Raw genomic sequence first — 27,695 nt, 5'->3', positions numbered from 1 at the left:
AACTTTTCCTCTACAGCGTCATTTTATTATCCATAAGTGACCATCTGCTAATAACTGTACCTCAAATATTGGTCTCCATGGAGTTGAGAAAATTAGTAGGTTAATTAGGGGGGATTAAGAGAGAGAGAGAGAGAGAGAGAGAGAGAGAGAGAGAGAGAGAGAGAGAGAGAGAGAGAGAGAGAGAGAGATTAGTTTCAATAAAATTAATAAGAATATGTTAAGGCCTATTATTTACGGTAGGTAGAATATCAACACCCGCGTTTCTTCGGCAAATAAATACCAATATTACACCACATATGAGTGCATGAGAGGAGGGCGCTGACATGGAGGTAGACGTGTAGGTAGTAAATGAAATGAAAAGGAAATGAAATAAAAAGGAAATAAAGAAAAAAAGGTAAGGAAATGGAGAAGGAAAGAAAAAAAGAAATAAGAGGGAAAGAAGAAAAAATAAATAAATACAAAGATCGAAATGGCAACTTGATAATTTAGAAAAGAGAAGAAGGAAACGGGAAGAAAAAAAGAAAGGAGAAAGAAAAAAATAGGAAATAAGAAGGAAAGATCGAAACATCAAGAAAATAAGATGGAAATAAGGGAAAATAAAATAATAGACAGATACAAAGAAATCGCAACTATGGACATGAAAAGCGAGTTATCAGTTACTGGCACTATTAACATTTAGCTGGTAGGGGCAAATAACACCAATATTACGCCATTTAGAGTGCAATGGAGGTGGTGGGGAGGGAGAGAGGAGAGGCGCAAGGTGCTGCTCCATTGTTCCCTCCATGCTGGCCCGTGTGTGCTGCTGTCACGTTCATCCCTTCGAGAGTTTCCCTTTATTTTTAACCTTAGCCCCGCCGGAGAGTCTTCAAACGAGGTGAGTCGAGAGAACACACCTCCATCTCAAAGTAACGTGAATATCAGGTCTGTGGGTGAAGGATGAAGGGCGGGAAGGGAAGGAAATATGCCGGTCTTCCTCGTCCGTACTCGGGGTTTTCTCTTTTTGGCGGTCATATTACGTGTCTTTATCTCCTTTCCGTTCTCTCCATTTTCCTTCCCTCTTTCTTCTTGATTTCCTTCGTGTTTCCTTTTCTTCCGTCTGCCTCGTATGTGGATAAAGTTTCTAGCAATTTCTTTGTATATTTGATTTTTCCTATTTCCTTCTTTATTCCCTTTTCCTTTTCCTTTAATATTTTTCCTTATTTCCCGTGTAGCGCTCCTCGTTTACCCCTCGTGGTGGCTGGGAAGGTAAACTATTCTGAATCCCCTGTGAATCCTGCCCCCCCCGTGTCCCATTGCCCCGTGCCACCGTGTAGCCCCAGGGTGTGTGTAGCTGTCCCCCGGGGGTGCTGTGGCTGCCTCAGGGTTAGTTCTGTCAGTTTGCACCCTTCCCCCTCCCCCCCCTCCCCTGGCGAGTGAGGAAGGTAAATTATTCTGAAGCCCCCGTGAATTTTGATCCCCCTCCCTTTTGCCCGTGTTCCGTGTGACCGTGTAGCCCCTGGGGGTGTGTAGCTGTCCCCCGGGGGTGCTGTGGCTGCCTCAGGGTTAGTTTTGTTGTTTCTCGTCCCTGCTGAGTGAGGAAGGGTAGTAGAAAGGCTAGCAGACAGGCTGGCACCACCCACCACCATCTTTGCCTTATGTTCTTGCTGTAGGAGGAGGGAAAGGAATATAGAAGCAGGGAATGTGCTAATAATTGTCTCCTAACTCAGGAAATAACATAGCCAATACCTGTGCTTGTAATTAAGGCCCCCACAGTAATGAGCCTTTGTGTAGCTAAGACCTGTCTCATTCTAGTGCTCACCTGAGAAATGGGACAGGTATTTTTAAATAAAACACAAGTAAAGGCCAGAAAAACATCAGCCTGTGTATTAAAAAGAACACAGGAGTGATTATGTTTTCTATATTAAATTGGAGTTAGTTCAAGAAGATAACCGAGTGTGTCAATTATAAAGGATGTAGACGAATGAATGAATGGCTGGAAGGAAGGAGTAGTCTGGGCTGGTATGCTACATGTGTATGATTATGAGTATATATGTTTTCTTCATGTAATCGGAGTTAGTTCAGGAAGATAATTGAGTGCGTCTTAAATATAAAGTATTTGGAGAAATGAATAAGTGGCTGAGAGGAAGGAGTGGCCTGAGCTGGTATGCTACATCTGTATGAATACTTCAGTCAGTCATCAGTTAGTGAATAGGTCTATATATAAAACAGTGTGGAATATAAGGAGATGAATATTGATTGCCAGTTCATTCAGCTGTAAGCCAAGAAAGGGACTTGGAAGGTGGCTATGAAAATATTTAAGGTCGAGGCACTAGTGTATGATATAGTAACCTTTGTTTGTATCTAAAGGATCTCATAGCATAGCCATAGGCAAGGTCTCATGGCATACCTCAACAGGTCTGCAGGCTGGCAAAGCTAGCTGGGTCATGATCTCATCTAAGGCGTCTGGAGGAGAAGGGTGTAAGGGGCAGGACCTTTTTCTTTTCTAGTTTGCACTGAGAAAGGCAGGCTACACATCACATGAAATACAAGGTGCAAGGGAAAGTGACCCTCGGTGCACCAAATACAAAGTCACTTCTCCGTTGCAACTCGTTTCTTGTTCTTCCTGGGATGTTTAGGCTGCCTTTCCCAGTTCAAACTAGAAGAAAATGTCTTTGTCCCTTATGCCCCATTTCTGCCGAATGCCTCAAATATTCTCATTCAGCTCTTTGCTCTACAATTGCACCCACCCTAGACCTCTTGACCAGCAGAACACTTTCACTGCTCTCTGATGCTTGCTTGTTGATGTCAAGGCCAGTGGCTATAGGAGAGAGGAAGAAAGAGAAGTCAAACCACTAGTGAAGTAAATGGTCAAGAATCAGAAGGTTGTGAATGGGGAGTTAGGGAGGAGGAGGGGAGGAAGCAACAGAATTAAATTTGAGCTCTTTTTCATCTCTTTGTTTATTTTTTCTTTGAGGAGTGACTAGTGGCCTCTTTTGATTTTTGTTATTTACCCTTGAGCTGCTTCCTCTGCTGTAAATGAATAATATAGCCCAGAAAGTGACATGTAACAGTTTCATTCAGCAATGGGTCATTTAGAAAGTTCACCCACTGGATGATGTGCAACAAGTAGAAATGCTCCACCAAACCCTTGAACTGCTTTAAGGGATGTACATGAATGAAGAGATTCTTGTGCTAGTCCTGATATATGGATGTTCAGCATGTGTGGCATGAGTGAGGAAGGACAAGGATCAAAAATATAAAAATGAGCATAAATGGGCATTGTGGAGTAGTTGTTTAGAGTTTGAAGGATGAAAGGATGCAGATTAGACCCATGTTCTCAAAGATTGGGAGTTTACACATCCATATTTAGCAAGGCTTTTTGTTAGAGGTTGTGAGTATTTCCAGCGGTAGTTTATGAGCCTACTGATAGTTTGATAAGTCTTCTGTACCATGAATGTGAAAACACTAATTGATGATCCAGCTAATCTCCTTTGTGACCTTTGAAAATATTTGTTGTGAGAGCAGAAAGCTAATGAGAATACAGGCCTTAGCTGCAGAATAGTGGTCATGTATATAATTAACAAATATTGTGTTAGTGGTCTTACTGAAGGAAGGAAAATAATAGAGCATTAAAATTATTAGTATCAGCAATAGTGGTGGGAAGAATCAAAAGTCAGTGTAAATGGTTAAGTAATACGAGTAAGTCTATTGTAAGTGTGAATGCAAGATTTTTTTTTTTATACATTAACTCGTAAGCCACTATTTGACCCAAGACCTTTGAGAGGGTGGGAGACAAGAGGGGGGTGTTCACAGTGGTGGCTATGGTCAGTATTCAGGTAAACACTGTAACATCATCTCTTTTGTCTTGATATCTTTTACTGATGTTTATGTAGGGTTGAAGTTTTGGGGTTGTGGATCGTGGTAAAATTTAAATGTATAACTTTTTATGCTGATATTTTGCTTATTATACACATGCATTCTTTCTTGAGGCTCAAACCTCCCATTGTACTTAATCTTAAAATGAAGTGGATTCTTGCTGTCTTCAGTCCAACATTGGTGTGTTACTGTGGTGTTTGTCTTGACGGAGCAGCGGCAGGAAGAATTGAAGGGGTTGCATTGTTGGGTGTGTCCTTGAAGCTGTCATCTGTTGGGCTTTGGGGGAAGAGAGGATGAGGATGGCAGGTGATAAGATTGAGAAGTAGATTACTTCTTTTCCCAGGTGCTTAGTCATATTGTGTATAGTAGCAGTTTGACAAGGGTTGTTGACTTCACATTACATAATTATAGATGTATGTATTTATTGGCTTATTTGGTAAAGTTGTGGCTAGAGAAAAAATAATTATATCCATCTTCATGAATAGCTACCAGCATATTGTAAAGGGTATAGTAGTGGTGGTAGTTGTGGGATCGGTCATATTAAGGTGAGCGTCCGGGTAGCAGGCCAAAAAGAAAAAGAAAATCTGAAATTGCTCGTGGGTCATGGCAAACCCTTTGTGAGTATGTTTCTGAAGGTTTTAGGTAAAATTCCTTATGGTTCCTTAGTTATAAGTGGTCCCCCCCCCCCCCTCCACCCACTCGACAGATGCTTTGTTATTTGTAGAAAGTCATACTAAAACGTTTATATAAGAAAAAACAGCAAAGTTACTGATTTCTAGGAAAGTCTGGCAAACCTGGGTGAGTGTGAGAGCGCAGGCTAATGGCTGGGAAGGGTACACGCAATGAAATCAGTGCCTGTGTAGCACTGAAAGGGGACGGACGCTGCGTCTCTCGCGACCTGCCTTTCACTCGCACAAGATCAAGAAAGAAGGGGAGGCGCAGCCAAGCCCAGCAAAAGCTAAAAACAAAGAAGAAAGAGGAAACATCAGCAGACTATGTACCTGGTGGCTTCTAACTCAAGAAATACATCTGATTGTATTATCAGATTGTAGATAATCATAAAAAACACATAATATATCTGAAAACACTTTCTAGTGTGTTATAACAGGTGTGAGATCGATCGATAAACTTTATCGGCTCGTATCTCAAAATATAAGTTATTCCCCTTCTAAAATCCATTTTGGAGCCAGTTTTAGCTTGATTTAAATGCAACAAAAACTAAAAGGCAGAGGAATGTTTTTTCATCCGATGTCCGTTGCTGTTTTTTTATTTTTTTATATATGTGAGGTGTCATTTTTAATATTTTCTTGGTCAAAAAAAAAGAAAAAACAAAAAACAAAGGCTAAAATAAAAAATTAACAATGGAGAAACAATTCATATCATAATATGCAATATAAAAAATGAGGTTTGTGGGGCCAATACTAACGCCAGAATAACACTCGTAAGTTTCAGAAGGGCTGTTGGGGGCTGGGGGCTAGAATGGGGCTGAATGTCTAAAATTGATATACATGTTGTCAATACTTCATAACATAAAAATCAGAGTGATTCATGCATATTTACCAGAGATATGACAACACCGTTCCTACCCAGATGCTCACCTTAACAGTCATCTACATCACCAGCACCCTACTGAACCCATTGTTGCTTCTAATATAGGAAGATTATTATTTTTTTTAATAAGTATTTGATATCTAAAGTTTGTATGGTCCAGACCATCACAGTTCTCTGGATGTGTTGTAATGATTGTCTCTCCCTTTCAGAGCTGAGTGCCGGGAGGGCTGTGCAAGGTCAGCGTCATGGCATCGCAGGGGTACAGTGCGGACGAGTCAAGTGCCGACCGCAATGTAGAGATCTGGAAAATCAAAAAGCTAATCAAGAGCCTGGAGATGGCTAGAGGGTGAGCCACTTATGTAGTTATGTTTATTTTGATATACAATTTTGATCATAGGTTTTGTTGCTATTCAAAGTATTTTTTTTCATTAGATTTCACCCTAATATTAAAGAAATATAACTAATTAAAAAAAAAATCAGTAACCTTGAATATACACGTAGATATCTGATGATTTTGTGAAATTCATAATGATTGTTGGGTGAGGCTGTCAAGCCTTCCAGAAAGTATTCGTTGCTTGAGTGTTACTAATACTGGAGGATATTTTTCAACAATTAGGAAAAATGTGACATGACAAACTATAAATTCAGACTCACATTTCAGCAAGATTTCTTTTCTTGAGTTGTAAGGTGTTTAATGTGTGTTTTGTCCCCAGGAATGGCACGTCCATGATCTCCCTCATCATCCCTCCAAAAGACCAGATCGCCAGAGTCAGCAAGATGTTGGCAGATGAGTTCGGCACGGCGTCCAACATCAAGTCCCGAGTCAACAGACTGTCTGTGTTGTCAGCCATCACTTCTGTACAGCAGAGACTTAAACTCTACACAAAAGGTGGGCAGAGGAGGTTATATGGAGCCTACCATACTTAAATCTCATATTATTTTACATCTGTACTTACTGGCACATTATAAATATTGTGCCGAGCAGCAATGATATCAATATATTATTATCTGGGTAAAATCCATAGGAGAGTGGCCACCATAATTTTGGCCTAATTTCTTTTAGGTTTAAGGGTTACCTTATGCACCAGAAAACTACATCATTTATTGGCAAACATCAGAAGAGCGACTTTGATGATTGTGGTGCTTAGTGGAGTTTTCTTAGTGGAAATGGACTTGGGGGCATTGTTGGAATCACATAACTTAGGATGAAATGGGTCTGTCATTAATTTAATTATTTGAGAGGTTGTCCTCCAACACTTAGGAACGATGGGTGACCTTTGTACACATCATATTAATCAGATGATACCAGGTGCTTGGCTCACGACTTTTTCATTGTGTTTCAGTTCCGCCCAATGGCTTGGTGATCTACTGCGGCACCATCGTCACAGAGGAAGGCAAGGAGAAGAAAGTCAACATCGACTTCGAACCCTTCAAGCCAATCAACACATCACTCTACTTATGTGACAATAAGGTTTGTTCCGCCAATCTGAGTGGTCAGCGTGCACCATAGTGAGCCCGAGGACCTAGGTTCAAGTCCCACCGAAGGACACTGACAATTTTCAACCTTCACTGAGTGGCAGAAAATTACCCACATGCTGCCCAGATCTTTGATCAACCCTAACTAAAATGACTTCATTCAAGTGGAGCGCTGGGGGGCAGCATGGGCCAGGCAAGAGTAATACATCTTGGCAGCCACCATAAATAAAATTCACCTGCACCACCTGGGTCATGAGAACCTACCAGCACCATAGGCAGCACCAATATATATATATATATATATATATATATATATATATATATATATATATATATATATATATATATATATATATATATATATATATATATATATATATATATATATATATATATATATATATATATATATATATATATAAAATAATAATTTTAGGCAATAAATATTATGTCTTAGCAGATATATCGTGATAAAGCAGCAAATTTTTCACTCTTGATATTAAGGTGACAGATTTTTTTCTTATTTGCTCAATCTGTATAACTAATTCAGGTATGAAACTGGTAGTTATGGAAACAAACATGGAAATGAATAATTACATAGTTTACAAAATACACCTCAAATACATGAATAATGCATGTGAGGTGAATAACAGTGTGGAAGTTAAGAGTTTTTTTCATCCACAGTTCCATACAGAGGCACTTTCGGCGCTCTTGGCGGATGACAACAAATTCGGCTTCATTGTGATGGACGGTAACGGCGCGCTCTTTGGCACCCTCCAGGGTAACACGCGAGAGGTTCTACACAAGTTCAATGTTGACTTGCCCAAGAAACACGGTCAGTAGATAGCAAAAAACCTTGATTCTCAACAAGGCTCATGCTTTATTGACTTTAATTTTTCTCAGCCATGTTCTTGTTATATAGGAAAATTATATTTTGATGATCTTGTATCTTGAGTCATTGCTTAGTGTTGAAGAAGCAATGTATTTGACGTGCAACAGCTGATTTACTTGATATACCCACAGGCCGTGGTGGTCAGTCTGCCCTTCGATTTGCTCGTTTGCGCATGGAGAAACGTCACAACTATGTCAGAAAGGTGAGTGTTGGCTCTGCTAGTTATCCCTCCCCATTGGATTTGTGTGCGTGTGTGCTGATAATATAAAACAGTTTATGTAGAGAAAAGTCAGCCATGTGGGTGAAAATATACAATGCAAATACACAAGGAAATAGAAGATATTGCTATGTGAAAAAAATTACTAAGCTCAGGTGTGGAGTCGAGATGTTTGTGAGATTTACAATGGTGGGAATGGAACATTTGTGTGTCTCTCCATCCCTTCTCTGAAAGTCTTGAAAGTATCTCTTTTCTCTGTGGTGGAAGGGCTGGGATGGGGAAGGAAGCCAGTGGCGTGTGAGAAGGCCTCTTCCAAATTAGTCGTGTCATTTGGTAGTGGTCACAGAGGGTAGGAAGACCCAGTGTGTCGTGTGTCTCTCTGTAGGGTGCGTAGGTGCCAAGAATGGTCCCGAAGGCCCTTTTGAGCTTAAGCTGTTCCCTATGAGTAGTAGCTGAGACTAGGCGACCAGGCAGGTGAAGCATATGTGAGCTCGCGGAGGATGGTCATAGGGAGAGGCATTCAGTATTATCAGTTGCCTCAGCAAATAGAGGTGGTCATGTAAGTGTGTGTGTGTGTGTGTGTGTGTGTGTGACTGATTTTTCAGCTTTAGGGATACATAGTATTGAAAAAAGTGCTGTCATAAGCTTTGTAACTTGATGATAGGATCATGACTTATGGATGGAGCTCACACAAATTTGTGGGAGGTTCATAAAAGGTGAGAAGTACATCATTACTATTAATATAATGGTGTGCAATGATCAACTGAGATTCAGAAATAGCAAGAGGTATGTAGATCAGATTTATGTTAATAAGCAGCTAGTTGAGCAAGCATCTGGTAAAAGTAGCAGCAAAGTGTTCATAGGATGAAAAAAAAATACCAAGGAAGGTAAGTATTACATTTTATGTTGTGTGGAGGATAATCATTTTGCACCTTGTTCATTGTTGTGAAGCTAAGTAAGGGAATACTGGCTGGCTTAGGTGGAGAGGCAAGGAATGTGAAGATTAGAAGACTGAAGAGGGTTGTAGAGAGGAACTGTCAAGAGAAGTGATTGAAACTTCTTAAGGATTAATTTGTGTTGTCCCTTTATCCAAATAAGAGAACCTTGCACATGAATGCATGTAGAATATGAGTAGGTGTGAGAATAGGCATCAGTTTAGGAAAAGTTATGCTATTGTTGAAAGCAAAAAACTGAAAAGTTAAATAAGATTACTGAGGAAGCCCTGTAAGTGAAAGTGTATGAAGAAGAAAGAGAAGTAAATATTCTGTTACAGTAGAGAACAGAGCTGTACATAGGACAAGTTTTGCTGGAAATATATCCTTACCTATGAAAGCTGAAGTGGTAGCAATGTATTTTTCCCTCAACCCTTGTTATGGTGATACGAATGTCTGGCAAGGACAGGAAAGATCAATTGTCTGAGCAGTGACAAGGAACATTGTCAAACCATTAGGGGTGCATATGATACATAGGGGTGCAGAAGGGGGTTTTATGTATTGAAATCATGTGGCAAGTAAGGATTGGGAATGGCTAGAGGAAATTGAAACCACAGGCTGTTAAGAATGTATTTTGAAGCATTCAGTTTGAGGAAGTAGGCAAGGAAGACTTAGAAGGTGCCTTGACATGGGGAGTATAAACATGGAATATGACATACAGGAGAGCTGATGAAGAGTAAGAAGTATTAACCCATAATGTAAGAATATATATTTTTTTCTGGGTCAGCTACTCGGTACGCTTTACATTTCCAGGGGCTTAGAGATGCAGTGCAATACTAGTGTTGATGATGTGGTCATAAAGTGTCAGCTTCCTGGGTAACATTAGTTCATAGTGTTTGTAGGTAGCGTGGTATGGCCCATCCTGCTGTTGATCCACATCATTCATCCTTTGGCTAAATGTGTTTTGCTTTTCAAGGCTTCTCTATCTGTTCTCATGACTGGGGTATTATGATTAGGATAGGATTCAAATGAATTAACCCGGTAGCTGCGGGGATCATGTTTCTTAATGGTCCCTCTAAGCGAGAAAAATGAGAAAAAATCACCCCTCACACAAACCATTTCATAATATATATAAAAGCATTTGTGATCAGTTTATGTATCATCTATTTTGGGGGGTTAAACTCGTGGCACAAATTTGGTCCGTCGCTGCTACACGGTTAAGCCACGAATTAGGCCCGTCGCTGCTACCGGGTTAAACTGTCATGAGAGCACCTTTGTAGTCAAAGTATATGGCAAAAGAGATTGGCTTCCTCAATGTTTATTTAAAAATATCAACATATTAAGGCCTCCAAGGTTAAAAAGAAGTAGGAGAATTTTTTTTCGTCAAAGAAAAGTTAGGACTTTTGGTGGAAGGCCATGTATGAGAAGATACTATTTTTTGTACAGCATATACACACACAAGATGCTCAAATTAAGATTGTTCATATTTTTGTTTCTAGGTTGCAGAGACAGCAGTGCAACTTTTCATCTCCAACGACAAGCCCAACATTGCTGGTTTAGTCCTAGCAGGTTCAGCTGACTTCAAGACTGAGCTCTCCCAGTCAGACATGTTTGACCCAGTAAGTTGATCATGGCTGCTTTTCATTATCTTATAGTTTTAATAGTTCATTTTACTCAGTTTCATTTTTTATAGTGCAGGTTACTCCTCACAGGTACATATGAATTAATAAAACTCTGGGATATGGACCTGGTTAGCATTGTATGCATGTTTGATCTATGTGAGTTTGAGTTTGTGTCCAATCTATTTGTACTGTTTTCTCTATGCAAGAAAACTAATACTATGGAAATGGTACATCTGATGCTATTTTGTTATAGGGTGGGTTTTCTAACCTCTATTCAGTCATATCAGCGAGTTCCATGCGCTAAATAGTGCAGTTATTCCTTCATATGTTACATAGTGTTGAATCTACCAGCACTACAAATTTTAATTGCTTGGCGCTGTGATGCTTAGTGTTTGTTAGCATGTGATGGAGCAGGCATCCCATGCTTTGCACTGTGATTCATGTCTCTTTAAAAGTATCATTACCTAAATTAGTGACTGTTGGCATCTAGTCATCTGCAAGTTCTTCTGCTGTGATCAGCTGAGGAAATACAGTGTGCACACTCTGCACAGTAATCACGGGTTGTGGCAGCTTGATGAGCACCCCTGCATTGTCATCTCTATAGTGAAACCAAAGTGGCAAGATCATTTTTGCATTGGCTCTTGTGGGTCCTTTCCTCCCCGCCACTCTGCCACACAGTCCTAACACCTATATTTTCCTCTCATAGGTAACATAGGCAAGGAAGAAATTATTGTGGGACTGTGTGGCAAAGCAGTAGGGAGGAAAGGACCTACAGGAGTCAATGCTAAAATGATCTTCCCAATCTGGTTTCACTGTACAGTACCCTCCCGAGTTTCGTGCTTGCTTCGTTCCGCAGGTATAGCGTTAAACTCGTGGATCGCGAAACTCGGGGTATTGAAAACACTGAAAAAGCGCTTATTTGTTCCGGCCCGTGGAGAAGCTGACTTTTTTTTCCCACTTTCCTCCCTTGTTATCTCAAAATATGTACTGTGTTAAAAGGAAGAAAATGTGAAGAGAGAACAGGTCGTTTTGAAGCCGCAGCTGAAGGCGGCTGGCTGCCTGACGATTGGCTGACAGTTCTGAAAACACGCTTGTGATTCGCCGAGTCCGATGATGTCATTGATGGCGCTCATCCACTCAGCGGCATCTAACTATGACGAAACGAAAGCTTTGTGAATCTGAAGTAACATTGATATTAAATCAGTAGTTCGTAGCTTTACCGCGGGCCATCAGCATGCATCTCTGTGAATCTCGTCCCGGCACGTGTGAACACGGTCACCCAACCACTAGTTTCTCGGGAATTTTGTACAGAGAATCAAAGTAGGCTGCATTTCACGGGAAACTCATCGAAATTCTAGTCAGAAACTCAGTCACCAGCATGTCGGTTATTTTACTTGTGAGGTGAGGTCAGTAAGTTGTGGTCACAAGAAAAAAAAGAGCGTATTAGCTGATCGGTTCAGTAGCTATCCGCGTGCTTATTCCAGTATCACAATGAGTTCCATGAAGCTAGATAAGCTTGGAGTTTTCAGGTTGAGCAGGTCTTGGACTTGAGTCTTGTCCAAGCTTAGCCACTGCCTCATCATGTATGGGTCCTCACTGCTAAGTTCTCGTAGCATTTGGTAGCAAACTGTAACACACACTCCCTTTGTCTCCAAGATAACCACTCACGAACCAACTTTTTTTTTCTCCCAGCAAACACCACAAAGCAAACTCTGCAATGTCTGGATCCATTGTTTATTTTGCTTTTCAGCTGATATATCCCAGAATGCAACAGTCCTTTGTGTGACGAAACTTGAGGATAAATTTGAGGCTGAAAATTGTCGAGAGATAATTTCGGTGGAAAATTCCCAAGAAACTAGCTTGTGTGACAGCGCCTTTAAGCTGTTGGTGTCACACTGGGCCTCTCTCCTCCAACTGCGTTGGCGATAGGGGCGATCGGCAACTCCAACTTTTCTGGGTGTGCATCACACACGGCCAATGTCGGTTGTCCGTATTCACAACGTAAACAAAGCAGTCGCCCTGTATTTATTAAATAGTAAACAAAGCAGCTCTGCCAGTCCACTTTATGAGTTTCCTGGTTGGCCATTTTCCACTGCTCCTCACTCCTCAGCCACTGCCATCGTCTGTTTGTTTACATACAGCCATGCAGTTGCTCGTACCCCCAACTGTTTTCCATTCGTACGAACAACCAACAACTTGCTCCCAGTTGGACACACGGGCAACCACGGTTGCCAGTAGCCCCAAAGGTTGAAGGAAAACAGCCAGTGTGACGCCACCTACCCAAAGGAATCGCACGTGATGCTGATGGTAGGTAGACGTGACCTGTACATCATGTTACATGTCAAAGCAGTGCGAAACTCGGGGCGATTATGCGCAAAAGTCAGGATGGTAAGAATTTAGGATTGAGTGTGAAACTCGAGGATCGTGAAAATCGGATAGTGGAAACTCGGGGGATACTGTAGTGTGTACGAACTTTTAGGGGTCATAGTCACATGGAGTCAGGCACTCCTGGCCACTTGGCAGCATTGTGCCTAGGAAAGAGGTGTACGGGTTGGGAAGCATATGCTGCATTCCAGCTGCCATGTTATTTTCAAGTCTTTTTCTAGTTTCCCTGCATTGATTATCACTGTCGAACCCTTTCTAAGTCAGGATTATGCATAATTCAACATGGCAGGTGTTTTGGATGACTATGCAGGTTGGTTTGTCACATAAGCTAATGTAATAGTAATGTATATTTCCTTTACCCTAGATTACCAGCGTTGCTGGAGTAACGTGGTAACCAGCGATGTCCAGAATTCCGGACAAACTTTGCCGGCATAAAAACACATTTAGGAATGGTACAAAGTTTAATTACTAAATCTTTACTTTAACTACAATACATTCTTAATTCTAAGACCTATGAACTTAAACATATTACTCTAATACAACATTACAAAAAAAAAAGAAATAAAAAAATGTGTGAAATTAAAAAAAAAATGCTATATTTCCCTAATGAAGGTACCACTGCCAGGCAGTGTTGGCTGATTGTGTTGAGTTGTGCCACACATGGAGTTCACACGTCCCCAGAAATGTTCCAGCCTCGGAAGCCGTTGTGCCTGCATTATACTTGATATGTCATAATTACTATTGTTGGCTGCAATTCCGGACAGTTGGGAATAGTTCAGGAATTAAGTACGGGAAAAACACGAACGTACCTCACACACCAAGGGCAGAATGGGAACTGAGATGTCATGGCTGAAGAGCACCGTAGGTCTAACGGATATCCTTCTGTGACGCTAATTAACCCCCCATGCCGGGATTCTGGACAACGCTGGTAATCTAGGGTTAATCATAAAGAACAATTTTCAAATTTTCACAATGCAAAATTTTATATTTTTATTTTATTTTAATATAAGTATTTTCTATTGCTAGTTTGGCTACATCTTTTTTTCTTATTATTATGACTGGACTCTTTATCCTGTACCCCTGTCAGTTCAGAGAAACAAGTAGATAATGGTATTCATCTTTTATATTCTTTTCTAAAAACAACTTAAACCTTTTCAGAGATTACAAGGTAAAGTGATAAAGCTAGTTGATGTGTCTTATGGTGGCGAGAATGGCTTCAATCAGGCCATTGAGCTAGCGGCGGAGTCCCTAGCCAATGTCAAATTCATCCAGGAGAAGAAACTTATCGGTTAGTATCTAACTTTGTGTTTGTGATGCATGAATTGTTGCTTGCTCCTTACAGATACACAGTGGAAATCTGAATACTGTTTACATTGTTGCCTTTAGTTTGTTGTGTGTTTAATAACCTCTAATCTAAATAATTTCTTGTGGTTTCCTTGGGACTTTTGGTGATGAATGTTGTGATGATTGTTGCAGCCAAGTACTTCGAAGAGATCAGCCAAGATACGGGGAAGTACTGCTTCGGCGTAGTGGACACTCTCAAGGCCTTGGAGTGTGGAGCCGTGGAGATCCTCATCTGTTGGGAGAATCTTGATCTTGTCAGGTGAGTTTACACAACCTGTACTTCTTGGCGTGATTCTTTTTTTCTCATTGTGTAGTCTGTGTGCCCCTTTAGAGATCTCTTTGAAGATTAACCTGGTACCTGCAGGGATCATGTTTCTTAAAGGCCCCTCTAAGCGAGAATAGTGAGAAAAAATCATCACTCACACAAACCATTTCATTATATATATCAACGCATTTGTGAGCGGTTTATGCATCATCTATTTTTGGGGGTTTATATCATGGCACATATTTGGCCCGTCGCTGCTACATGGTAAAGCCACAAATTTGGCCCGTCACTGCTACACGGTAAAGCCACAAATTTGGCCCGTTGCTGCTACCAGGTTAAGGTCTGTTCATGACATTAGAGTGTTGCTTCATTGAACAGATGGAATTTCAAATTATATATTTATTCACTGAACGTTTAAAGGTCATTGTCATTCAGAAAATTGGTAAATATTCCTTGTGAGAATACTATTTTCACTTGAAATTATTTGACAGCACGTCTGACTGCAAGTGACCCTTGAACTTCCAGATCATAAGCCTGAGTTTAGAGGTTGTTTTATGTGCCAGATATGAAATCCTAATCCCTACATACACTGGTTTAGGGGTTCCTGAGGGGTGATGGAGAACACTGCCAAACACTCACCTTAGACTTTTAGGCTCTTTGATTATTTGAACAACTAATTTTCCATGTTATAGCAAATTTTCTATGTTATAACAAATTTAAATAAAAAAAATATTTCCATGGATACAGCGATGAGGACAGGATGAAAGATTCGTGAAATGAAAACGAAAATGGCAGATGCTTCGTCATTGCCGCCCACACAGCAAAGCCTTTGTTTACCACTACCAGCTGACCAACTGTTGTAGTTATGTCAGACTTTTCATTGCTCATTTGATAGTTTCATTGCTATATTTTTATAGAGAACCTTTAATTAGTAACTGATTGGAAGTAGCATACCTTTGAGTGCCTGAAGAGTTAAGAAAGAAAATGGCAAGTGCTTTGTCACTGCTGCCAGTACTGTGCACGGTGTCCTTTCTCTTCATGTGCCAGCTGACTAAGTGATTGTAATGTTCCTGGAGCCTGACTCACTTTCTCCTCTATACATAATTCATACAGATTTCAGTAAGGTAAATATTCTTGTGAGAAAGGAAAGACTTGACAACACCAAAGAAGCAGACTGAAGTAAAACTTTGATGAAAGCAATGTTTAGCAAGGTGGAAATAATATCATTTCATTGGTTGGTGAGAGGAGTGAGAGAAAACTATTAGGTCAGCAAACTCACCATGACTCCAGATTTTGGGAGCCATCTTATGCAGTGAATATACATCAAAGCTCATATTTTCAACATAAATTTAAGGGGCCTTCTTATAAGTCAAATGCCTTGTATGCCTGTATATAATATGTATTTGTAATGACAAAATAAATTGGAGAAAATTAAGAGTAGCCTTGCATTTTCATTAATAAAAGGATGACATCACAAGCCTTGCTGACTGGATTCTTCTCTGACAGATATGTGCTCAAGAACCACCAGTCTGGAGAGGAGACCATCCTTCACCTGACGCCTGAGCAGGAAAAGGACAAGACACACTTCACTGACAAAACAGTGAGTTGCAGCAGAGTGGCCTGTGCCAGCTTGTCATTCTTGTCTTTGTCCTTTTTTTTAAGAGGAGCAGTGTGAGAGATGAGGGTTGGTGGTGTTGTGGGAGGAGCAGTGTGCATGACAGGACGGATGTGATGTGTGTGTATGTTAGGCTTTACCTGCTGTTGATTCAATGTGTAATACATGACTGTTCAATATGTGACTTAGAAGTGTCAAAGTAGAAGAGGCTGAGAAGAAAATGACATGGTCGAGTTGATAATCTTTTGTAACTGAATCTTGCCTGTTGACACTTTGAAGAGGACAGAAATCATCCCTACATTTACTTGTACATTGGAAGGGATGCATTTACCTAGTTGTGACATACGGGAAAAGAGCTATGCTTGTGCTGTCCCATCTCCATATCCACTCTTATCCAACTTTTCCTTAAAATCATGAATTTCTTGCACAAACCACCTCCTCCTCCAGTCTATTCCATAGCTCAATGCTTCTGTTTGGGAAGCTAAATTTTTTCTCATCTCTCCTACATGTGGTCGCCCTCAACTTCTTTCCATGTCCTCTTGTTTCTCTCTCGTTCCACACACACAGGTTCTCTCTGTCCAAATGCTCCACTCCGTTCGCCACTCTGTACACTGCTATCAGATCTCCTCTTTCTCTTCTCTCCAGGGTTGTGAGCCCCATGCTATTGAGTCTCCTCATAAGTCCAATCTCGAAGTTCCGGTACCATCTTGGTTGCCACTCTGCACTCTTTCCAGCTTCCTTATGTTTTTCTTTTCGTAAGGAGACCAGACCATTGCTGCATACTCCAACCTTGGCCTTATCATTGTGACTATTATTTTCTTCATCATTTCATCCAAGTACACAAATGCCGTCCTTACGTTCCTCAGCAAATTTAGAGTTTGTCCCGTTATCCTGTTGATGTGTTTGTCCTTTGACATGTTCTCTGAGACAGTCACTCCCAAATCTTTTTCCTCCACTCCTCTGCATATTATCTCACTTCCCATCTTATAATCATATTCACATCTTCTACCACTCCTACCAAACTCCATTTTTTTACATTTCCCAAGGTTGAACTCCATCTGCCATGTACCACTCCACTCCCATATTTTATCCAGGTCCCTTTGCAATGTCTCACAGTCCTTCACATTATTCACTCGTCTCAATAGTTTTGCATTGTCTGCAAATAAACTCACATAGCTGGACACTCCGTCCACCATATCATTTATATAAGCAGCAAACATTATTGGTGCCAACACCGAACCTTGCGGGACTCCGCTCATCACAGGGCACCAGTTGGAAACCCTGTCCCTGATTATCGTCCTCATTTCCGTGTTAGTTAGGAAGTCCTCCAGCCACTTAATCAGTCCATCACCCACTCCACCACCTGCGGTACTTTGTCAAATGCCTTTTTTAAATCCAGGTACACTTCATCCGCCCAGCCTTCTCTCTTCTGTATTAAATCTGTCACCCTTGAGTAATAACACAAGAAGTTGGTGATGCAAGATCTCTCTCTCTTGAATCAACCGTGCCTCTTACCAGTGCCTCATTTTCTTTTTTTGTCCCCCCCCTCCCCCACCCCCCATGTGAACCTGCTGAAAAAAGTTGTTGCAGCTACTGCTGCCTCATCCTCTAGATTAAATCCTTTGAATTTTGTGTCCCCTGGCAGGCTAACCAGGTCAAAGTCATCTTCATCTGCTCCACTTAACTGGCTTTTTCTTGTTTGTGAGTCAGGTTATGAGTGATGATAGGTGCCTTGTTATGTTTAAATGTGACTTTTGTGCCAGGGATTAAGTGATGATTTTACATTTTCTGTTTGTTTTATTACTTATTGGAAGTTTATCATGATACATTTGTTCTACTATTCATATCATGGGGGTTGAGGCAGCTGACTTGGATTATAAATATTACTAATAATAGCTATAGTAGTTGCAGTAGTAATAAGGAAAATTATCATTATCATCATTGTTATTATTATTATTATTATTATTATTATTATTATTATTATTATTATTATTATTATTATTATTATTATTATTATTATTATTATTATTATTATTATTATTATTATTATTATTATTATTATTATTATTGTCATTTATTTTTGCTATTACTAGTTATTATAATCATTATTATTATATTGTTTGAGACTGCAGATTGACTGCAATTTGTCACAAAGGAGATTTGGATCACTAGATTTGAGGGGAAGACATTTTAATTAAAATTAACCCTTTTTTCCAACAAATTAGGCAAACAAGGAGTTGTTAAACTGCAGGACTTACTGAATGATATTTTTTCAGACTGGAGTTGAGCTGGAGCTGGTGGACTCTATGCCTCTACTAGAGTGGCTGGCGAACAACTACAAGAGCTTTGGTGCCACGTTGGAAATCATCACTGACCGCTCCCAGGAGGGTTCCCAGTACGTCAGAGGCTTTGGAGGCATTGGAGGTATGTTCTGACATCTTGGAAACTTTAAGATTTGTAGTCTCATTAATTAATGCAGTTTGCAGCAGGGATCACACTGATCTTTGTCTTTTATCTCTTCATGTTTCTGCTCCTTAGGTTTCTTTGAAGGGCGTGCTTGTAGGAGGAGTTTTGTTCCTATCCATGCAGTCAGTTTTTGCCAACACAAAGTTCCATTTTCTTGCAGGCATCTTGCGCTACAAGGTGGATCTACAGCAACTAGCAGACCTAGAGGACGAGTTCAACGACATTGACCTAGACGACTACATGTAAATATTTGCTGTCTGGACACAGCGCCTGGCAGTCAAGGAGCACCACCACCTGGGAACCTGCCTGCCCGCCTGCCCGAGGACCCCCGACGCTGTGCTGGGGCCGCCTCCTGGGTGCTGTATAGATCCGGTGTTTCCTTATCAAGATGCAAATTGCTCCTGAACCACTGGAGTAGTGTGGTTCTTCATTGTTGCCTGACAATCAGGCTTTTTCTGTTCTATATTATAAATTTTGAGTATTATTACCAGCATCTAATCCTGGGTAACATTTTTACAAGGTGGCATATTGTGTGGGTGCTTGGGAGACTGCATATAGATAGAGGGGAGGGATATCAGGGATGGGAGGGTCATGGAGGCAGGACAGAAAGCGTGAAAGCTTCAGTAAAAACTTATTTGTCCGTGTCTGAGGTCAGATTAACTCTGCTTGTTCTAAAGACATCTCCCTTAATCCTGTATTGGGTAGGAGAGGTGGCTCTTAATCACATTCGCAAGCAGGTCATGAAGACCACGTGGTTGTTTGACATACATGTTTGGCTGACGATAACCAGTGTCACCCTTTGTGCTCCAGTAAAATTATTCTGATCATAAAGACAATTTTTTGTGGGACACAGACAGGGTTAACTATAGCATTACCAAAATTTTAGAGAATAATTTAGGTTTTAATTAAAAAAAAAGTATCATATTTACAATTATCTGAAATTTAGTTTTAAAATTTTCTGGAGAATGTGTTATAAACGTGAGTACCTGCATTTTATATTAGATTTACTGTTCAGCATCTGTGGGAATCAGGTGCTGAGTGTTGCTAGTAATGGGGTGACGGCTGCCCCTGTCACACTAGCCCATTTCTCTAAATGCTGTAGTGAACCTTGGCCTCAGAACAAACGTTGACAGCAACAGCAAGTGCGTTATCATGTATCTCAAGCAACCTCAGTCACATTTAATATTTTTTATATATTGAAAAGAGACCACATTTGAAATGATGGAAATACCAAGTCTGCCCCATGACCTGACGATTTGACACTATAGACGTAGTGATGAGTTTGTACATCTGATAATCCAAGCATATTTCTTCTTTTGACACTGTGATGAACCCTGTTGTTCCATTGTTTGCTTCAGTTAGGTGTTACTCATAGTTGGTTGAGGTCAGTCATCTATGAGGAGGTCAGTCACATGTTGCAGCGCAAAGTATTTCCCTGATACTCGAGGCCGGAGGAAAGCGTAGCTGTGCAATTCGAAGGTGTAGAGGATGAATGGGAACCAGAAAGGCAGTTGTTAGGGCTCTTGAAGATGAGAATGCGAGCCAAGTCCCTCCTGATTGTGTAATTACTGTACTGTGAATTCCTGCTGGTGTGCGGGACTGTCCTACGTCTACATAACATTTTTTTTATGCTCAAGAGAGCCACACAGGCTATGGATTTCAAGTTGAGCAGATGTGAGCCCAAGCTGGCGATGGGGACTGTCCGGTGTGTCCAAGGCGGCCACCGCACAGATCTGTAGACAGTGTTTGTTGCTTGATTCAGGATCACAGAGTTGCCTGCCCTGTTTGATATACTATAAGCCCCTAGTGTGGTTCATTTTTGCCAAACTGTAGCATCTTATCTGTGCCTTATTGGGTATTTTTGTGTTCCTGTTCTTATGGACAGGTATGTAAGTATTTGTGCAAGGAAACGATAGAGTAGGAAGCATCATTGGCTCTTGTCTCGATAATGCAGTGTCAGCACATTACCTCAGTTTGCACGTTATATAAGTGAAGCCTCCTGGAACAGTTTTGAGTTGGGGCATCGCCAGGACCAGCGGGCACACTGTGGACTCGAGCAGAGAGAATTTCTGTTTATCCTCACCACTAAGGGAGAAAGTCCACAGTGCCTTTGCTAAGAACTTAACTCTGGAACTTGCTTATAATCTTTTTAGTTTATTAAAGGCTTGCCTAAATTTTTTTTCTTATAATGGAAAAAAGTTTAAGGCAACCTACACAATGAATGCTATATATGGGTTATTGGATGAAATATTGTTACTAAGTTATTACTGAATTAATTTTATCACAAGCTGTTCTTTGATAGCCAATCAGAATATATGAAGCTGAAGTTAGATCTGAGAAGTTTTATAAACTAAATTAAAACCAAGATAAATGTTTAAAGTTTAAATTCCTGTGAGTCAGCTTTGACTCAGGCAGTTCATTGTTAGTAAGAGAGAAAGCATTATCCATCCACGTTTAGGAAAATTCTCACATGACTACATTATGTAAAATTGTTGGTGTAGGGTTTGTGCATCAATCCTTTAACCCATCAGCTTTATCATTACCTATTTCTGTAGGATGATTTTGACACTTTGTGAAAGTTCATTGACTTAGAGACTTAACAGTGTAAGTGATCTGAAAATCAGTGAAGTCCCCCAACCCAAACAGCCGCCAGTGTATTGTTTTTCTCTAGGGTTCTTAACACCTGTATGGATTGGCTATTAAAACACTTAAGGGAAAATAGAACTTGGTTTCATATCACTTCAAAAAAAGTCAGAGGTGTAAACCACACAACACTTGCATAGACCCTCATAGCAATACTGACAATCACTACATGAAGAGAGGTTACTGATCAGAGGATTAAAGTTACTCTTCTCCTGAGGCATTCTTCTTCATAGATTCAATTAAAACTCATATTGGTTCTCTCATTACTTTCATAACTTTTATAAGTTTCTTGACAGCACTGAGTACTGTGTCTTCTCTCTCCACCTGGTATTTGTCTTATTTATTTAGGCACCAAACCATTGAGCAGAGTCTTGCAACCCAGTACTGAACTATGACTTTCATTGAGGAACCCTGTCGAAAGATATTAATGAGAACATTTGGAATAGTAGGTTTTAGAGAGAGGAGTACAAGGCATAAAGGGACCTTGAAATGTCAGTAAGGGCTGTTAACTAATCCCAGTGGTATGTGTGTGTGTTTGTGTGTGCATGTGTGTTATGACTGGTGTAGAAGGCTAAGCATTGGCAAGACCTGAGCAAAAACTTTAGTGGTTTGTGAATGGACATGTGCGTGACCTGATGAAATCTGGAAACCATTTGCTCATCTTTTCTTACCAGGTCGAGCCCCACCTCTCTGATTCAGCAAACAGGGAACATTTGAATGTGGATGTCGGGTGTCAGTTGGGGAGACTCTAGGTGGCTGTTGGTGTGGCTGTGGTACTGTGATGGAAGGAGAAGTTCCTTGCTACAGGGCTGACTCCTCTTGCTACTTCTCTGATTGCCCTCACTGAGATGATGAGTGGCTGCCCAGTGCTTAGACCCACCACTTCCTGGCCACTTGATGGGAGAAATTGTCTCATTGGTTTAAATAAGGTATGATGTGCTGCACCAGTTTGGTGTTCAATTGTGTGAAGCAAAAATCTACATGGGTTCCAAGACATTCAAAAGAAGACAGATTTGTGATGCTTTGTTATGATGTGACTTTATATAGTGATCAGTTGATAACTCATACTTACATGAATACATACATGCTATATAAATATAAAAATATATATATTTTGAAATGGGAAGGTGAGTTACCTATGAAACCAGACATAATACTCCTCATAAGTGCATATTATATCCTACAAATACTTAATACCATATGCTACCAAGTGTGTTTTCATTGTAAAAATTGGTGGATAGATTATTGATTAGTAAAGTTGAGTTATTTTGTTATAAGGGGAGGTTGAGTTGGTTGCTCATATGTTGCATTCTAATAAATGCTTATTCTAATCTTTACCTCAGTTATGTTTCGTTACCGTATGACTGGAAGATCTTTATCTAATTTAAGTATAATTCTTTCTGATGAATTGTGAGACCCTTTGACATCAAGTACTACTGTTTTCTTTATAGTTTTATCAACATGTTTACAATTCAGCTACAACCTTTTTTTTCCCCTTTTGATTGGAAAAAGATGATAATTCAGACCAGAGCAGCAGCACATCACATCTTTAGGGCAAAGAAGCATCTCATCTTTTTTCTTAAGTGTATATTGTGAAGCAGCTGTATACTTGAAGACCTCACACTATAAAAAAAAGTTCTTAGTAGTCTAGGTAGCCCCTGTATCTGCTTTCAGTAGCTATAATTCTATAGATAGTTTTTTACAAGATTAAGGGTGATCTTGAGTTGCATTCCATGGAGTCTGCTTTACAGCCTCAAAGGGTTATGAAAACCATGGGTGTTGCATTGATCTGGTGTCAGAGTGGTGCGAAGGATTTGATCTTGCAATGTTTGTGCACAGCAGGTGGCAAGGGAGTGTTGTGAGGTGGTGCTCTTCGAAATTGATCTCTCTTTTGGCCACTTTTCTACTTTCTCTTATAGACACAGTACTAGCGGGCCTTTTTGTGCCCCAAGACCTCTTGTGGCAGTGGCTTCTGTGAAATACATAAACCACTGTTCCCACTAATACCCTTCACAGCACTAAGCCCAGACACACCCTACCCTGCGAGCTCTGGGGTGGTGTGTACTGTTGTGTACCGTGTTTCAGGACGGCCTAATATTGAAATCACACAATGACACACTGCTCTGTTAATGTACAATTGATGAACACAAAAGCTTAGTCACGTTAGGCGTAAATGTCAACTGGGCTTGCTGAGTTAACACGTACATGCAGGCTCATAGGTAACCCATGTAATGAATAGGCTACACATATCAATATCTTGCAACTACACCAGGTATTCGTTATATGGGAGGGTTACGTTCAGCAAAAAGCTCGCATTATGTGAATTCGCATTTATCAAACCTATCATCCCATTAATTAAAAGGGGTTATGTTCCACGACCCGTTTTCGAACCCATATCTTAGTGAGGATACAATGCAGCGGAAAAAGCCATAAGCAATTGTTGTTTAGAATTGCCTCCTCTACAACTTTGGTCTCTATGAAATATTTCGTATCTGTGAAGGAAATCCATATTTGTCTCAGTATGATTTTCAGTTTCTTTTCCCACAACGCTTATTTGTGTGAGCGTCACCTAAAACAAAGGTAATGAAAGGCGGCGCGGTTGGTGGCTGTGCGTAGTTGTGGAGTGCGAGAAACGATCCTGAAAACTTGTATGTCCGTGGTGATTTTTGTGTCTTGGTAGCAACAGGCGAGGGAGGCGAGGGCATGTGAGTGTGGGTAAGTGTTGACGAGACAGTCATCCGAGGCAGGGGCGTTCTTTTCACTCCACCTCGCATCCAACTATTTCCAAAGGTCTAAAAGGAGATCAAACTGGCTTTCATGGGTGCTTTTTCACAATCGTAGCCTAAAAGAAGGGTCAAATTACCACCAGGGCCATTAAACTACCCCTTGAAATGCCCAAAAGGCCCACGAAAAGTGTCAAATGCGTGCTGGGGCGCCGAGACGTTTGAGAATGTGGCCCCAGTGCCGAATACAAAGCAGTGAACCCGATAATGCCACGTGGGGAATGATTGATTGATTGATAGTTTATTGTTGCAAGTAAAACAACAAAGGAGAAGGGAGGAGCATGCCATCCCAACCCCCAGGCAGTACAGAGTGTGATTATACAACGTGTGTGTGTGTGTGTGTGTGTACTGGTCTGGGGGTAAAGTGTTTCTGCTTTCATGATGGTGTCTGAGTTAGTGCACACATAGCCGTACCGTGTGTTGTGTTTGTGTTGCGTACAGAAGACGTATGTGTGTGTGTAGGGGATATGAGGGTGTGTTTGTGGGGGTGTAGGAATGTGTGTGTGTGTGTGTGTGGGTATGGGTGTGTGGATATGTAGGAATGGGTGTGGGTATGGGTTCCTACACACCCATACTCACACTCACTCCTACATATCCACACACCCATACTCACATCCACACACACACACACACACATTTCTACACCCCCACAAACACACCCTCATAATAGGTAGAACAGCAGACTGAGCAGGATCGAGAAGAGTGAGTCGAGGAGGAAATCAGCTGGTGAGTAGAACGATGACGTCATGTTAGTTTGAAAAAGGCCCCTCTGAAAGGCCTTTAATTCAACCATCTAATAAAACGCGAACGACACTTTGAGATTAAAAAGAGGCAGAAAACCAAGTATGAAAGTCCACCCGATTAGATGTAGCTGCTAAATCTTAACATGTGGCAGCTTGGATTGACGGGAATTTAATTGGTGTTTCCATTTCATCAAGTTGCTTTAAGTGTGGCTGGCTTATGTTGTATATAGCGTCACATTTGGGGAGTTTAATTGGTCACACTATCCCTTCCACAGGCTTTTAGAAGGGGCCGGGTAGGGTAATAGGGGGACCAGCGATTTGCGTCAGAAACCGTTAATTATTAGCGGATTCATTTAAAAAGTATCAAAACTATAGCCAGAAAAAAAATAATAGTTTCGTCCTGAATTAAAATCGGAGAATGTTGTTTATCTTCTCCCTCCCGTTCCCTTATCTAAATCTTCACTTCCCCTTTCTTAAGATCTTGCACTTCCCCATCCCCTCCTTCCCCTTCCATTACCCCCCTCCCCTTACCTTTCCCATTCTCTCTTTTCCTTTCCTCTTCCCTTACCTCCTTTCTCCCGTTCCTTCATCTAAATCAATGGTTCTCAAGTCGTTTCAAGCCACGAACCACCAACCCAATAACAAAAGTGTCGTGGACCATTATAATGTTTGAGTAACGAATACTAACGATAAATTAGCATACGCAACAAGCATTATGTTTGGGAATAGCTATATATGGCTACAGGGACTGCTGAAAGGAATTAACAAGTTGGCTCGTCACCTCGACTCGTACAGTGAATCTTTGATATTCATTTTATAATAGATTAAATTTAGAAACAAAGTGACTCGGTTCATTATTCTTAAACTGTTTAAAGTGTTATGATAGACATATGGTATTTTACACACACACTCACACACACACACACACTTTTTTAACCGTTGCATAGAAAGGTAAAATTTGGGGCATACGCTATAGCTGCGCGTGGCGTCGGTGCTCATCTCCGTCGCAATGGCCCTTGAGCCTGTGGTGGGGGGGGAGCCCATTACCCCACTTGACACAGGGCCAGTGTGACATCCGGGTTACCATAGTTAACCTTCCCCAGGTACCCATTTATCGACCAGCCCGAAAGGGAGGATGAACACTGGGTGAGCTGCACGCCGACTGCCCGGGCCCGCGGAGTAGAAGCCAGGCACGCTGACCACTAGACCACGGATCGAGGCTCACAGATCGTTGCATACGTTTATATATATTTGGAAAGGGTTACTACTGGATGGAGGCTTTGGTGGTTAAGGAAGGAATCTGCCATTGCCCAAGAATTCTGGAGGACGCGGGTCAGAGCTGTGAACTGGAAAAGGGTGGGGGGAGGGTAGCGCCGGCTGGGAAAGAAGAGGTTGGGGTGGAGGGAGGGGAGCGCCAGCTGGAAAAGAAGAGGTTGGGGTGGAGGGAGGGAGGCGTCAGCTGGGAAAGAAGAGGTTGGGGGTGGAGGGCGTGGCGACAGTCAAAGAAAACGGACGAGGGAGGGGGATGGAAGGAGGAACTGAAGCACTACGTAGGTGAGTGACGAGGACTATTGACGGCGGAGTGGGTGGGTGCGTGAGCGGGTGTAGGTGGGCGGGAGGGAGACTGGGTGGCTGGGTGTGGGTTAGACGCAGCAGCAGAAGCGCAAAAGCGGGTGGCTGGCTACCATGACCTTCAGAGAGAGAGAGAGAGAGAGAGAGAGAGTCACGTTCAGCTATACGGGTTTCAATTATTTATACTCAATCCACACATCCATTGATCCATCTACCTATCCATTACCCCTTTTTCCCCCTTTTTCAGTGTATTGTAATAGGTCGTGAGTTATTACCGTACTGCAGGGTCTTGGAAAATATGTTATCTGATGCTAAAATATCAATACAGGCAGAGAAGAGAGCTTACGTGTATAGTTATGGAGCAAGAGTCCGTCAATCAGCCAGTCAGTCACGGGGAAGAGGGGAAGGGGGGGAGATCAGTCACTTCGATCGTATGTAAACCTTCTTGGACTTCGATATCCTTCTTTCTCCCCTTCCACTGCTTGAAGTTCTCTCCCTCCTCCCCCTCCTCCTTCTACTGCACCTCCTCCCGACTCCTACATTTTTTCCCCTTCCACTTCTTCCTCTCCTCCTCCTCCTCTTCCTCCTCCCCTTCCGTAGTGGCTTGAACTCCTCCTCCTCCTCCTTCACCTCCTCCTTTTTCCTTTTCCATTTCCTCCTCCTCTTCCCCCTCCTCCAGGTTCTCCTCCTCCTCCTCCTCTTCCTTTACCTCCTCCCTTCTTCTACATTTCCTCCTCCTCCTCCTCCTCCTTGTTAACTGTTATACCCTTTCCTCCAGAGTATGACGTGAACCCTTTCTCCTCCTCCTCCTCCTCTTCTTCCTTCCCCTCCCCCTTCCTCCTCCTCCTCTTCATATTGTAAAACCCTTATTACTTTTTTCTTCTCTCAAAAGCAGACTGTGAAGTGTTTGGAAGGCGTAGTAGGTGCTTTGAATGAGGGGGGGAAGGAGGTGGGCAGCGTTGGGGGGCGGGTGGGAGCGAGGGGGGGCGAGGGAGAACACAGGGCAGCGTGAATGAGGGGGCGTGTCCTGCCGGTGGGGTTGCAAGCTTCTCACGACTCCCCTCTCTTTCTCTCTTTTCCCCTCCCTCTCCCCCTTCCCCTCCCTCCCCTTTCTTACCTCTCAGTCATCCCCTCCAAGCTCCAGTGATCCCTCCACCCCCTTCCCTACACTCTCATTTTCTTCCCTCCTCCTCCTCCTCCTCCTCCCTTCCCCTTACCTCTTAATCTTCCCCTTCTTCCCCTTCTTCCCCTTCCACTACTCCCTTCCCTTGTCTTCCTCTCTCTCTCTCTCTCTCTCTCTCTCTCTCTCTCTCTCTCTCTCTCTCTCTCTCTCT

General features: G+C 41.6%; 1 protein-coding gene across 1 annotated transcript; it reads left to right on the top strand.

Annotated features, from left to right (window-relative positions):
- Nucleotides 1–716: 716 nt before the first annotated feature.
- On the top strand, nucleotides 717–22,739 carry LOC126985103 (eukaryotic peptide chain release factor subunit 1). Its single transcript, XM_050839557.1, has 12 exons — nucleotides 717–874; nucleotides 5,616–5,752; nucleotides 6,120–6,295; nucleotides 6,750–6,877; nucleotides 7,567–7,717; nucleotides 7,906–7,976; nucleotides 10,423–10,542; nucleotides 14,089–14,218; nucleotides 14,407–14,533; nucleotides 16,046–16,139; nucleotides 18,431–18,578; nucleotides 18,781–22,739. The coding sequence occupies exons 2-12, from the start codon at nucleotides 5,652–5,654 to the stop codon at nucleotides 18,864–18,866; spliced, it is 1,332 nt and encodes a 443-aa protein (XP_050695514.1). The 5' UTR covers nucleotides 717–874; nucleotides 5,616–5,651; the 3' UTR covers nucleotides 18,867–22,739.
- The last annotated feature ends 4,956 nt before the right edge of the window (nucleotides 22,740–27,695 follow it).

Source organism: Eriocheir sinensis, chromosome 58, assembly GCF_024679095.1.
Source record: "Eriocheir sinensis breed Jianghai 21 chromosome 58, ASM2467909v1, whole genome shotgun sequence".
In the NCBI taxonomy this organism is placed as follows: domain Eukaryota; kingdom Metazoa; phylum Arthropoda; class Malacostraca; order Decapoda; family Varunidae; genus Eriocheir; species Eriocheir sinensis.
Note: the sequence above shows the minus strand (reverse complement) of the source record. Positions and strands in the feature narration are given on the sequence as shown.